At 32.1% G+C, this 14,277-nt stretch overlaps 1 protein-coding gene across 1 annotated transcript in view; it reads right to left on the reverse strand.

Moving 5' to 3' along the window:
* Window positions 1–14,277, reverse strand: part of LOC106462091 (serine-enriched protein-like) — a 35,215-nt gene that overhangs the window by 12,520 nt on the left and 8,418 nt on the right. The window contains exons 4-6 of the mRNA XM_022389231.1: window positions 6,996–7,113; window positions 4,386–4,543; window positions 616–1,255 (exon numbers count right to left, since the gene is read on the reverse strand). Of these exons, the coding sequence (XP_022244939.1) occupies window positions 701–1,255; window positions 4,386–4,543; window positions 6,996–7,113 (831 nt within the window). The 3' untranslated portion in view covers window positions 616–700. The remainder of the gene's footprint in view (window positions 1–615; window positions 1,256–4,385; window positions 4,544–6,995; window positions 7,114–14,277) is intronic.

Genomic DNA, 14,277 nt, shown 5'->3' on the forward strand with positions numbered 1-14,277 from the left:
ACCAGTCTTATTCTTTAACATATTTCCTTAAGTCATATATTAGCAATACATATTACGTGACTTGAGTGACACCAAAACTTGCTGTCACATTAGGACATGTACTACCAACAATGTTTACTGGTGCAAAATATATCAATACAATTTGATTTTAGATTGTTACAAAAGAACTAACAGTTTGTTTTTAGAAGAAGAAAAAAAGCTTTTTTTAAGTAATTTCTATAATTAAGCAGTGGCCAAATGCTGAAATCCTTGCTGGATAATAGAGGTTAGGTTTGACCAGTAGAGATGAGAAATGGCAGACACTGCAGATAATGACATGCAACTCAAAGAGTCATGTAAATAAAGTTCAGGAAAATTTATATTTATCATTAGATTCATAAAACACTGTGGATTAATTTAATCTAAACACCTTATTGCAAGCCGATAAACCAGTCTTTAGTGCAGTTATATGTAATATTTTTGCACCATTCACATAATGATACCTACTATAAAACGTCTTGTATACATAAACATTTATTTATTTGTAACAATTCAATAGATAAATAATATAGAAACAAACATATGTATTAAACATTTAGCTGCCTTGAAATAGATTATCTTTGCCATCACACTTACCCCTTGGGTTGCTTTTTTCTATTACTGTTAAGTATGTTGAACATACATTTGGATCCTTTCCCATTTTCTTTACGTTAATATCTTCTTAGCTTTCAGCCACAGTTTTACTCCGTCTATATGGCCTTAAGACCCTTTTACATCCTACTGGCTTGCTTTTGCTGCGTGTTTCTTCAGACTCTTCCTGGAAGGGAGGCAGAGCTCCAGCACTAATACAAGCCAAAATACTAGGATCCATCTCTCCTGATAGGTGTGTAGGCTGGAGGCTGGCCCGGCGGAAGCGATTTGGGGAACTCAGTTTGTTGACATCCACACTGGAAGGGTCTGCTTGGTAAGCTAAAGCATTCATTATAACATGATCAGGAATTACTCCCAGTGGGTGAACTTCCTTCATTAGTACACTTGCAGGAATCTTATAGAACTCAATACACTCAATAAAGTTTGCCATTGTGTCCCTCAAATTACTGCTCACCATGTTGTCACAATACCTCTTGCTCCAGTGCATGGCTGCTTGAAATTTAGTCAACTCATCTGCCCTCAGCTCCTCTCTTGACAGAATCAGTCGAACCACATGCAGAGGAAGCAGTGCAAACGATCCAAGACTGAGAACTTCATTTCCATGGTTGTCAACAAATTCAAGAACCTGAGACAGATTGTTTGGTGTTAGAATCCTTACCAGTCTACATTTAACCCAAAACAACTAAGTTCTGTAATCTGGGCAACACAGATGCAAGTTAGTAAACTTTTTAAAGTATTTTAACTGGTTCAGATATTAAATATTCATATTGATCTTCAAAACAAAATTTATTAACAGGAATATGTAACATTGTAATATTTTTATTACACAGTGTGAAATCTGTATACAACTCAAAAGAAATTTTTTTCTTCTTTCCCACCCCCCCATTATCAAAGATACAAGGCTGATTTATGTATGTATGGAAATGTATACAATTTCATGTTTATAACAGAGCAAAGATGTTTGATGAAGAATAATGTGGTTAATTACTGAGCTCCCTTACGTTAACTAAGGTTTGAACAAATCTGATAATCCATGACAAGCCTGTAATTTAGCCACTAGTTAGAACGACTTGGAAACTAGACGATATTTATTTTGAAAGCAGTATACTATTTTCTGTTTTAACTTGAAAGTATGAAGTACTGGGATAAAAAAAAGAAGAATAAATACATTACCTTACATTCACCTACTCAAAGATACAATAGGTTATCACCTTTTAATGCAATAAGTTCCATGTAAATTGTTTAGCTGTTACATGAACACGCAAGGTGCCTATAAACTTTGCCTTCAAAGATCTGGCTTCACGCTTGTTTTCTTCTGTGGCAAAATGTATTTTCAGCTTAGATGGTCACCCATCATATCAAAGGTGACAAACAGTAGCATCACACTTGGTTTTCACACTCTTAAAGATTAGCCAATTGAATCGCCAAGACACTACACACTTATCCATATTTTTCAAACTCAATATGCATATATATAGGCATAAGCCAATCAGCATGCTCAATCTGATTTGCCTACCAAGACTATTACATACATCAGTTGTTATTGAAAGTTTGTGTCAAAACAAAGATAAAAAATTGACTGTATATGGTACTGACAGACATAACTGGATGAATTATTATCAGTGGATTATGGGAGAATCTTAATGATGGTTAAGAAAAGTGTCATGTGTCTTTTTTTGTCGCATAAATTGCTGTATTTTTCATTGGATTGTTTACTGAAAGAGGTCATTGTTAATTATGTATGATATATACCACAAAATTTGATTATTCTAAATTACCTTTATACATTAATTTACAGATATAATTCCATTTTACGCATGCAATCAAATCAAACTTATAAATTGTTACCTAGAAAGGTATTTTTCATTTATTCAGAATGTCTCTAGCAAACTAATTAGATGTTAAAGTTGAGACGGCTTGAATGGATAATGAAGAAAACTTTATTATAAATGTACAACGTTTCAAAAAAATTATGTCATCATCCCATAATTTGTCAAAACATTGTACATTAATGATAAAGTTTTCTTCATTACCCATTCAAGCCGTCTCCAAACGTTTATTTTCTAAAAATTGGCTTCCTCTCCATCAAATTTAATTACACATAAAACCTTCAATAAAATCGAAGTAAAATTCTTATCAGAAATGAAAGGCCAATAAAGAAATAGAGAAATAGCCAAAAACGTTTCACAAAGTTTTGAATACGAATAATTCACTGGTACATGCAAGGTACTAAGAGATTTTCGCAGTGCTCAACTTGTAAAGATGCAGGAAAAAACAATGCGTACGAGTGGACAAAAAATCCTGCTAAGACTACAATCATGTAAGTTGACAAAGAAAATGCAATGAACTTAAAAAAGTGGTTTTATAACATCGTGAACGAAGACAAATTATTTTATTGATTCAAGTTGAAAAAAAAAATATATATATATAAATAAAATTAAATAAGTCAAACTGTTTCCTTAGACTCTGAAGAAAACAGTTTTGGAATTAAAAAACAATACAATCATCATTTAATGCTTCATATTGCATGTATACACACACACACACAAATACATATGTGTTATGGAAATATTAACCCCTGAATAAATAAAATTTCCTTTATTAAATGGTGCTTTCACATTTTAAATGCATTTGATACAGAAATGTGCAGTCCCCTTATTCTCAAAAAATTTTCCTTGTTGGCTTTTTAGAGGGATAAGTGACTTATACCTGTTTTTGGAAGTCTGGCTGTCTAGCTTGACTGGCCGGGCATGGCCAGGTGGTTAGGGTGCTCGACTCGCAATCTGCAGGTCGCAGATTTGAATCCCCATCACACCAAACATGCTTGCCCTTTCACCTGTGGGGGCATTATAATGTGATGATCAATCCCACTATTCGTTGGTAAAAAGAGTAGCCCAAGAGTTGGCAGTAGGTGGTAATGACTAGCTGTCTTCCCTCTAGTCTTACACTGCTAAATTAGAGACGGCTAGTGCAGATAGCCCCCGTGTAGCTTTGCGCAAAATTCATAACAAACTAGCTTGACCCATTTTTTTCTTTGAGTTTATGTCATCATATTGTTAAACCTCTAGTTTGTGCTCAATTACATATAGAAAATCAATCCTAGAAGGAAAAAAAGTGTCTGTATTCAACAGATTTTGTCATTAGCAATTACTGATACAATTACTTTTAGCAATTAGTGTCTCAAGTTCTTCAAAATGAATAAAGAAGCTACTTTATTCTCAATAATTGCATTATTTCAAATAAATATATATGTACTTAGAGACAAATCCAGATCTGGCAATGTAGAATTATGTAGTACTATCTGTTGATTAATATTATATCAATATGCATGACACCCGTTAATCATGTTTGACCTGTGCTGCCTTATGCAATCCAATTCAGCTATGCCCTTTGGATCTAAATGAAATAGGACAAGTGTGGCTTTCAAGAGCTTTAGTAAGTTATCCTATTTGACATAGCATAAATAGACACATTTTTAATAAAATTCTACTACAAACTAGCTGTTCATATAATCAAGGCCAAAACTACAGTCACTTTAAATTATTTTAGACCCAGTTACATGTACTGTAGAACTTCCTTAAACCATAAGAGATGTGGGTTGGATGACTGTACAACACCCTCTATATAATAAATCTAGTACATTATACTTCACTTGCTACTCGAGTAAGACAGAACTTAAATATTTCATTTATTCTTATTCCAGTTCTTGATGGTATATTAAAAATCATATGTACAGAAATCTGAACGGAACTCACCTTCTGTACTAATGATTTAGTACATTTGTACTGTATGTACTTTTCAGCAGATGATAACAGAGCACAAACAGTGTCTACGTTGATGCAACACTGAACAAACCCCATACATGCTCGTCTCAGTTCATCCAGCCCATAATAGTCAGCTGCATTCATTAGACCTATCAAAAGTAAAGAAATAAACAATAAAGGCCCAAATGTAGATTACTAGTTTTTAAACTACTTTACTTAATATATTTCTTTTAAATAATTATATGCATCATAACTGTATAAATTTTCAATTTGTATAAATTGAAAATTACATTACAGCTGCATGTAATCAAACTTTTAATACTTGTTTTGATGAGGTACATTTTTTAAACTTATAAATATATACTTCTGTGGTATACATGCATGTTATATATGATGAAAAGCGAACAATGATTTGTGAATCAATGTATTTATTATACCAAAAAAGTTTTGCAATTATAAATTCTTGAATATTAGGGATCATTAGGGAGAAGTGTATAGACTAAATTACACTGAATAAAAATTACTTAAGATATTACAGAAAATTATTAAAAATTGTTAAATGTTTTAAAGTTTTACTTAAAACAACAAGATAACTACATGTTGATCTTCTCAATTTTTACCTCATATTTGTAACTCTAAGTTGTCCAAATGTCCTGTTGTTACTGTGGTATATAAACATATCATGTATTTTCTACTTTATTCGTTTAATATAGCATTTTTTAAATTTATCAGTTATTCATGCAACTTTCACATAACAGTCATTCCAGAAATGACAAAAGGGTAACTTAAAATTATTTCCTCATTTTATTTTATGGTGGTTATGAAGTCAGTCAAGTCAACCAATTGTGTATAGAGTTATAGTATAGAAAATAACAGATAAAACAGAAAGATTTTCAGAAGAAAAAAAAACAAAAGAGGAAATCCTCAATACCCACAGCTGTAATTAGATCTCGAATTCGTCAAAAGATGGAGCTACGAGTTAAAATTTTGTACTTGAAAAATAAAATTAAAGAGCCATTCTGTGAGCTGCTATGCTGCAGCTAAAAACATTTTATATTTATTTAGGAAATTTTATAAATTATGCAAACGAAATCTGAAAATGTTCATGTGAAGAAAAGCATTTGAAATCTTAAATGTGAAAATCACTTTGCCCTCGGAGCAGTCAACACTCCAAAACCACATAATTATGAATAACATTTTAGAAAAAATACATTAATTAAAAATTCCCATTTTTTTGTTTACAAAAGATTACATATTTACTGAAAGCTTGGCAAATTACATGAAGATACATTAAGTACTTTCATAGTCATAGTATGTATACTAACATGGTTACATAGTGGTTACAAGGTCATGTAAAATACACGAGCCTGTTGCGATAAGGTTAATTGTTTGACTTTGAACACAATGTAGTTACAAAAATGAGATTTTCCTTTAAACTTTTAAAGCCAGATTAGAAGTGTGAGTGTTACCCAAATCATGCTTAATGTACATGGATTGTTTTGTTTTTGCAACATATCAACTTTTCATTACCACAAACATTTGTTCAATGATATCATTTCAATAAATTTGGTACCTGTGAATAAAGATTTCAAATGAATTTTATATGTAAACCAACCATATACATTACCACTACAAATTTGAATCTGGTTTGTTTTTGTTTCACATCAGACAGATACTTATTTTTACTCAGTTGACATTTCAACTTTCATGTAGATCATAGTTTGAAAAACTGGTTACGGTTGAAATACCTTTATTTCATTGTCCTCTAATCTGGTGTTAAAGTTTCAGTACAGAGAAAAATTAGTTGAAAACAAACTTTCATTGTATTTTTCACTGGTACAAAATGACTAAGCTGAAAAACAAAGATGACTAGCTTATTTCACTTTTTAAGTAATATACAAAGTTATCAGTCATCTTAGTGACTATAAATGACTATGAACATGTAGCAATTTATTTCATTTTATTTAAGTCAAGGTTTATTCATTTAGAAACTAAGTACAGTGTTCCTATTTCTCTATTCTTGCAAAGGTTCCTGCATTGAAATATAGGTTACTCATATCTCAATACTTTCCTGTTACTTAAGCTCAGTTCTGTATCTGTTTACAACAAATTATTTCTCTTTAACATCAAGATTCTTTTATTGGTAAAATTCAATGTTGCAGCCTTAATGTAATGTATCTAACTATGATGAACTTAGTATACTTTTGTTATAGTAGTCCACGATAACTCTATAATCCATGCACTAGTTTAAAACATTAATTCAAAATTATTATTGGCATAGCAAATACTCAGTCTTCTAAAGACTGCTAAGATACCTTTAAAACTTACCATTAAGCTACTGGGGAACACAACAAGATGAAAAGTCGCATGGTAACAATAATTAAAATGTCTGAATAATCCATTGTCTCCTAATATTTAAAATAGTTTACTGAAAGTGGGTATTGTTTGATTTTGCTTTAAGAATATATTACAACTATTGCTTTTATTACAACTGAACCAATTTTTCTTGCGTGTTTCAACCAATCAGGTGTGGATGAATATTATTTACTATAGTTCATCAGTACAATTGTCAGCTGAGATTATAACGTCGATATTTCTTACCGAGAAGTGTTCTAGCCTGCAGAGTGACACAGCCTGTGTGAATGTATTCAATCAGCTGTCGGAAGACATCCGGTTCAAACTCTTCCACAATCAAAGTTTGGTGAGCATTTACTGGAGTCTGAAAGCAACATATTTAAAAGAGAATGTGTAATGAAAATGAAAAATTCTACTAAACCTATAAGTGTGGTAGCAAACATTTTTCTAGTACCATACATGTAGAAGCATTAATTAAACTTGGTTGGGTAAATATGATATATCTGGTAAATTTGGTTATGCATGCTTATATCTTAAAAAAAAAATGACAGATGACACAGTACAATACATTTGCAATATCAGGTAAGCATTAATTAAACCTGGTTGGGTAAATCTGAAATAATTAGTGTTTGGTAATCTTGATGACAATAAACAATACACTTGCATGGCAAATAATAAATAGATGTTTTAAGGAAGAGCATTGTGTACATTAAAATATCTTATTTAATATTTACCATTTTTTTTTTTATAGTACAAGTTTTCCCCCTTTTTTTGTTTTCAATTTACTTGTGTCACTATGTGTTTGTTTTTTTTACATTTTCAGGTTATAATGGCTGTCTACTTTACATAAACAGGGCATAAATAGGGGTTGGCATTGTCTGACCAAAAATTGCATACATCCAATGAAGATGGCTTTTGTCTGGACCTTTTTTGCCTCATATGTTATTATTATGAATAAAATGTAATTAGTTGACACTGTCAAGTGAGGATTTACTAAAACATTATCCTAAGTTACTGGATAATGTCTGGCAAGAAATCTTCTATAGCATTTATCTTCTAACTGGATCACCTTGTTAAAGTATTAGGTAAATATCAGGTACAGATACGAGTAGGTGACTTAATACTAGAACACCTTTTCTTTGCATGTGATAAAGTAGATTTAGAAGGTCAAATACTAGAACAAATTTTTTTAAAAGCAATGTTATGGAAATTTCAGTCATGCACAACAGGCTGCACACAGAGACAGAGATAGTGGCATTCAATAGTATAGAATCTGACCCCTTCACAGACTTGCATGTAGTAGAGGAACTAGGGCTTTAGAAGTTGTATGGTATGGCTTCTGTAGAATTATAAAATAGTATTAAGAAAGCTAATCTAGTCCCTAGGAAACAACATACCAGTTAAAGATTGACAGTAATAAACAAGGAAGAAAGCAGAGAAACAGTAGTAGATTTAAATAAAAGATAAGGTTGAGAAACTTAGCACAAATAAGAAGATATTAGTGATGAAAAATACAGTATCTAAGAAAGGTATTATTCCAGTGAGCTTTAAATACAAATAAAGGTAAGATAACATTGCTGAAGAATATGCTAGTAGTTAAGGCTAACAAAATAGAGAAACTAGCAGCTATGAATAATGAGATAAAACAGATATATGGATAACAAGCATAGACTGGAAAATAATTACAGAGTATAAAAGAATAACACAAAAGTGAATCACCGAAGTTGTTAATGTCTATAAAGATAAATTTTGTGGAGAGATGAGCCTACAGTATTATAGAATAAGACACCCTGGAGCAAGGAAATATCACAAGTAGTAGTAGCCCACATGCTGTGAAAATAATGTGGGGGCATCTACAGAAAAAGTATCTGAGTGATAATATGAAGAAATTATGTCTTAAGAGAAAGATGATATTAGGAACAGATGGCTAAAGATTTGAACTGAGGATTGTGAGTGAGAACTAAACATAGATTTCAGTTCATAAGAGGACAGAGAAGAGGGGGATGAATGATTAGAAAGGCCTTGAAGAGATCCAAGAATCAGAGATAGGTAAAAACATAAGTTTATTCACAATTACAGCTGCCAAAAGTGAGTAAAAAAATCCAGCTTATCTTACAAGGGACCAGATAAAAGTATTATGTGAAGATCATGGCATGGCAACTTAAGGTGAAAAAAGAACATAAAAGGCACATGTAGGAGGAACTTTCAAGACTGATAAGGTGCAGAATCATGGACTAACATTAAGTAAAGGTGCAGATATCACAAATTTCAAAGCATAGATGGAAGATATGAGCAACTAGTTTGGCTGGAAAGATTATGTCACTTGAAAGAGAATATATACTGGACTTACAAACTCAATTATTACATATGGATACCAAGGAAACATTGTAATAAATAAAAATCTACGATAATGGTATTCATTATACATCATCAGTTCATGAGTATGATAAAAATAATACAGTACATGATATCGGTTGAGATAACTATTGGAAGAGACAACTGTTGATAACCCACCCAATGAGACAGTATTAACAGTAACATCTATAAATAATAGCAATAATAATAATAAAAGCAGTTCAGTTGCTTTTCCAATAACATTAGTTTAAGGCCTCAGTTGAGGTCTGAGATTAATGTTATTGGAACAGCAAGTAAACTGCTTTTATCATCATAAAAATGTAGTCATTTGTTAAGGTCAATAATAATGCCAGGAAACAGAACAGACTAGATCATCATATGATTTGTTAGTAAGCATATAACTACACAATGGCCTATCTGTGCTGTGTCCATTACATGTATCAAAGCCTAAGTTTAAGCATTATAAGCCTTCAGACTTGTTACTGAGCCACTGGGGGTGGGTGGGTGAATTCCTCATATGGACTTATGTTAGAAAGTGTTTTATGAGAATACATGGACATTTAATACATTCTGTGAACAGATTCAAGTGTTGCATGATAACCTTAATGAACCAATAGGCTTAGAACAGACACCATTTATTTAATCACATTTGACATCTGTGATAAAGTCTACAAAGAAAATGAGGACATACAAATATTAAACCAAAATGATGTATTAGAGCATAAGATTTGTGAAATATGTTATAGTGTGCAGAAATTGCTTAGACTTGCGCTGGATTACGAAGACCCGTTATAGCACTGATTATCATTTGATTATTAACTTTGATGTACTGAATTCCAAGAAATAATTTTGAATGTACTATTCCATTGGTACATGAAACAATATTTTTAAATACTTATATTGATGATAAATTCAGTGTTACACTTTTTAGTGTTATATTGTATGTATACTCAATATTGATCTCTTCACATAACAATGAGAGGGTTAACAGACTTATAATGTTAATCTATATGTATGGCTATGACTGTTACTAATGAGATTCATTGATAATATGCATTAAGTTAATAACTTCAAAGAAAAATTTGTTTGTTTGTTTATTTGTAATTAAGCACAAAGCTACCCAATGGGCTATCTGTGCTCTGCCCACCACAGGTATCGAAACCCGGATTCTAGCATTGTAAGCGCAGACATACTGCTGTGCCACTGGGGGGCAGAACAATTTGAGTTTCAGGGAAAATTTTCTAAGATAGGAAGTTTTTAAATGGGGAGGGGGGGGGGGTAGTTGAGCATTAATGCTAGGAAAATTAATAAATTAAAAGAAGCTTTTGTGGTAACATTAGACATTTTCCAAGTGCATGAATGGATGCTACTCAAACAAGGTCAAGTGAAATTGGACAAATTAATTACATCCATGAATAAGCTGATTGTTAACTATATATATTTGAAGACTTGGTCATTTTAGACCAACCACAAAATCATGAGATGTAATTGTAAATGTACTTAATGTATCTTCCTGAAATTTGGCAAGGTTTATGAAGGTTTTACCGAGTTGGTCGGTGTGAAAGATGATTTTCATTTTAAGAATAAAAATACTTCTTTTTATCTTAAAGTTATCATATTTCATTTACAAAAGCCCCCCAGTGGTACAGCGGTATGTCTGCAGACTTACAATGCTAGAAACCGGGTTTTGATACCCGTGGTGGGCAGAGCACAGATAGCCCATTGTGTAGCTTTGTGCTTAATTACAAACAAACATTTACAAAACCTCTAGAACCTCCTAAATACATTTTGTTTTGGCAAAATCATAATTTATCTCTTATTTTCCATATCCTAACACTACCTGTAATGAAATCATATGCAGCAAAAGTTAAAAAATATGAAATAAAATCAAAAGTATTTTTTTTTAACTAGAATGACTACAAATTCTAGCAGAAAATTACAATCTTAAGAGCTTTAGGCCTATTAACTTTTTTACAACTGCTTTCTTTTAATATCACTGTTTTACTGGTCTTTAAACCTTCCCTAAGCAGTAAATCATGGGTGGAATAGCAAAGTAAATAAATAGATCAGATTACACCATGCACATCTAACAATGTACATTCCTCGAGAAGCAATAATGAAATATTTAGTATTTTCTTCATTTAAGTTTTCTTATCTAACCTAAAAAGTTGAGTTTTTATGCTTCAGTAACTTTTGTTAATATATATATTTATATATAACAATAAATTTAGATTTAACCATAGTTCTAGGCTGGATTGCACTCAAGTGCCTGCTTTCGTAAGCCTTCCTTTTTCTAGCTATGTTGGCTTTCCAAAAAAATAATTAATGTAGCTTTCAAATATGAATATTAAAAAACTAAAAACATACTCTCTCTATTTCTTGAAGCACTGTCTTTGGTCTAAACATATTGAGCCCTCAAAGCAAATTATCACCTTTCAGCACACAAACAAAACAGACTAACACATGGATCATGTACTGTACAATTTGCTCTTTCGACGAGTTAAAAAACATACACTCTCTATTTCTTGAAGCACTGTCTTTGGTCTAAACATATTGAGTCCTCAAAGCAAATTATCACCATTCAGCACTCAAACAAAACAGACTATCACATTGATCATGTATTGTACAATTTGCTCTTTCTACGAGTTAAAAAACATACCTAATGGCAATGTCAGACAGATATGTCTTAAAAGACAGAGGGTATGGGAGGAGTGTGTCAATGTTGGATGAACAAATAGTGATATTTCAATAAAACAAGAAGAGGTTGGAAGTCTATATTATAGCTTGTCAGTATCTATTGCATGTATTTCTAACTGGTTGAACAACCTGAAGCATTTGTAAGGGAAGATATAAAATAATATATAAATAAAAAATCACAGCACTATCAAGTCATGTGACTATGAGTTGCAGAGTGAGAACTTATTTAAACATTTCCTTTTAAACTAAAAAAATAAACTTAAATAATATAAACATTTTAATTATAAGCTACTACATTTTAATACCTAGTGTACTGGCATAAATTGATAAATAAAGTTGTTTAATTAAATTTTGAATGAAACTCTGTAAAAGGTTGTAAAATGCTTTCTTTGACCCTCACATGTATCCACTTGCAATTGTGTCATTAGTTAGACCTTGGAAAGAATTTCCAAGAACACAGTTGTAACACTATTACAAAGGAGGCTTTTGTGTGAGACGTGTTTTGATTATGTCATGAGAGTACAGGTGCTCTACTGCATGCAATTGCATCACTGACTGGCCACAGATGGAGTTTTCAGCTGTGAAAAGCAGGAACTTAAAAGAGTACAAGTATATATCTGCAATTTCAAGTGTGGGAGTTTACTGAGATAAATGTTTAGTATTATAGAAGGTTGGTTAAAATCACAATTAAATTCCTGCTGACATCAGTTAAACTAAACAAACATACTTAACCAAGGATTGCTCTGGGTATGTGTTCTAGTAGGAATAAGTATATATTCGTGTTGTACGAAAATCACCCATGATACTACGTGAGCTTGGGTATTATAAAAGCTGGTGCCAAATTAGCATAGAAAAATAAACAATAAGCAAAGCAGAGCAGTATGGATGAGAATCTATCGAAGAATAGGCGAGCTCATTTTAAACCTGAAATTCTGTAAGCAGTAAGTGTTAATTTATTTGTTTTTCGTGTATTGAATATGAACAAAGTTAAGACTGATTTGTTAGAGTTATGATTAAACATGAATTAAGGGAACAATAACTAAAGAGAATAATGATTTGAAATGCGCTAAAAATATTTTATATTTTGTACTAATCATATATAATGAATGTCTGATTGTGTGTATTACAAGTGTTTCTCTCTCTTCATTCTAACTCTCACTGTAAACATTCCTAAGAGTTTGAGGAACTTACGAATCACAACTTAAGTACAAAGTTATTGTAAACAACCTAATGGGGCATAAGCCTTATTCCCATATCACGTATAGGCCACTTGACATGTAGGCTACTGTTATGTATGGTTTATAATGGTTAGCAACAGCCAGTTGAAGTCAAAGTGCTATGATGAGAAAGGAAGTCAGATCTTGAAAAAGGAATGTTTACTGGATGAAGCACCAGTGGTATGTATCTGTGGGTAATGTGCCAAAGAAATAAAAAAACAATAAACATGCTAATGGGCAATATTGGCCCAGTTGCCCCAAATTAATCACTTACTGGTCTATGTAAACTTTTATATGTTTTGTGGAATGGAATTATACATCTGGCATAAAATCCATCACATAAGATTTTAATGAGAATTCAGAACTGAATGAAAGCACAGCCAGTGGCGTAGCAAGAGGGGGGCAGTCGCCCTCGGCGCAGGTGTGAAGGGGTGCAAACTTTCCTCTGGCCTATAATGCATATTAATTAATAATTATGCCCTCCCCTAGGTTATAGTACAATTGCCCTACGTTAAGTAAATACGACACAGTGTTACGTTATTTGTGTGTATTACGCTTGCAGTTTTAACTTTTAAAAGCCGCCCATTGAAATACAGTGAGACCGAATTAACGTACAGAAGTAAATTACACTATTCCATCATTCATCTGTAGATCAAATACAAGTCCCAGAGTACAACTTACAAGTAAGTATATGTTCAACAAAAAGAAAATACGAGATTGATATGACATATTAACTGGTGTGCAAGATTGGCAATATATGCAACAGGCAAGGCCTAGATCTAGATCTAGTAAACATTACAGGCCTAATGTAGTGGTTTGTAATTGTATTGAATGATTGTAAATCATGTTATACACCAATTAATGTACTAGACTTTAGGTCTAATTGCAGTTATAACTATTTCTAGACCCTAGGCCCATCATCATACAAATTGTAGCCTATATTATAGGCATACTTAAACCTATACTAACTATTAAACTAGGCATTGCACTGGGACAGATCTAATGACTAAGTTAATAGATCTAGATGTAACATTTGTTCTAAAAGTTAGGCCTAATAAATCTAAATCTAGAATTGATAAGGCAGGGTTATATCTAGATCTGGGTAGATTCAATACAAGGTGCTTTCAATCTATGCACCCAAATCAAAGGTCTAGTTTAGATGTATAAAGCTAAATTTCGGTCATTATTATTATTACATCTAGATCCAAATCTAAGACTAAAAAGATGGAAATAACAGATCTAACATTAATGTTAGATCT

Source organism: Limulus polyphemus, unplaced genomic scaffold (assembly GCF_000517525.1).
Source record: "Limulus polyphemus unplaced genomic scaffold, Limulus_polyphemus-2.1.2 Scaffold1091, whole genome shotgun sequence".
Lineage (NCBI taxonomy): Eukaryota > Metazoa > Arthropoda > Merostomata > Xiphosura > Limulidae > Limulus > Limulus polyphemus.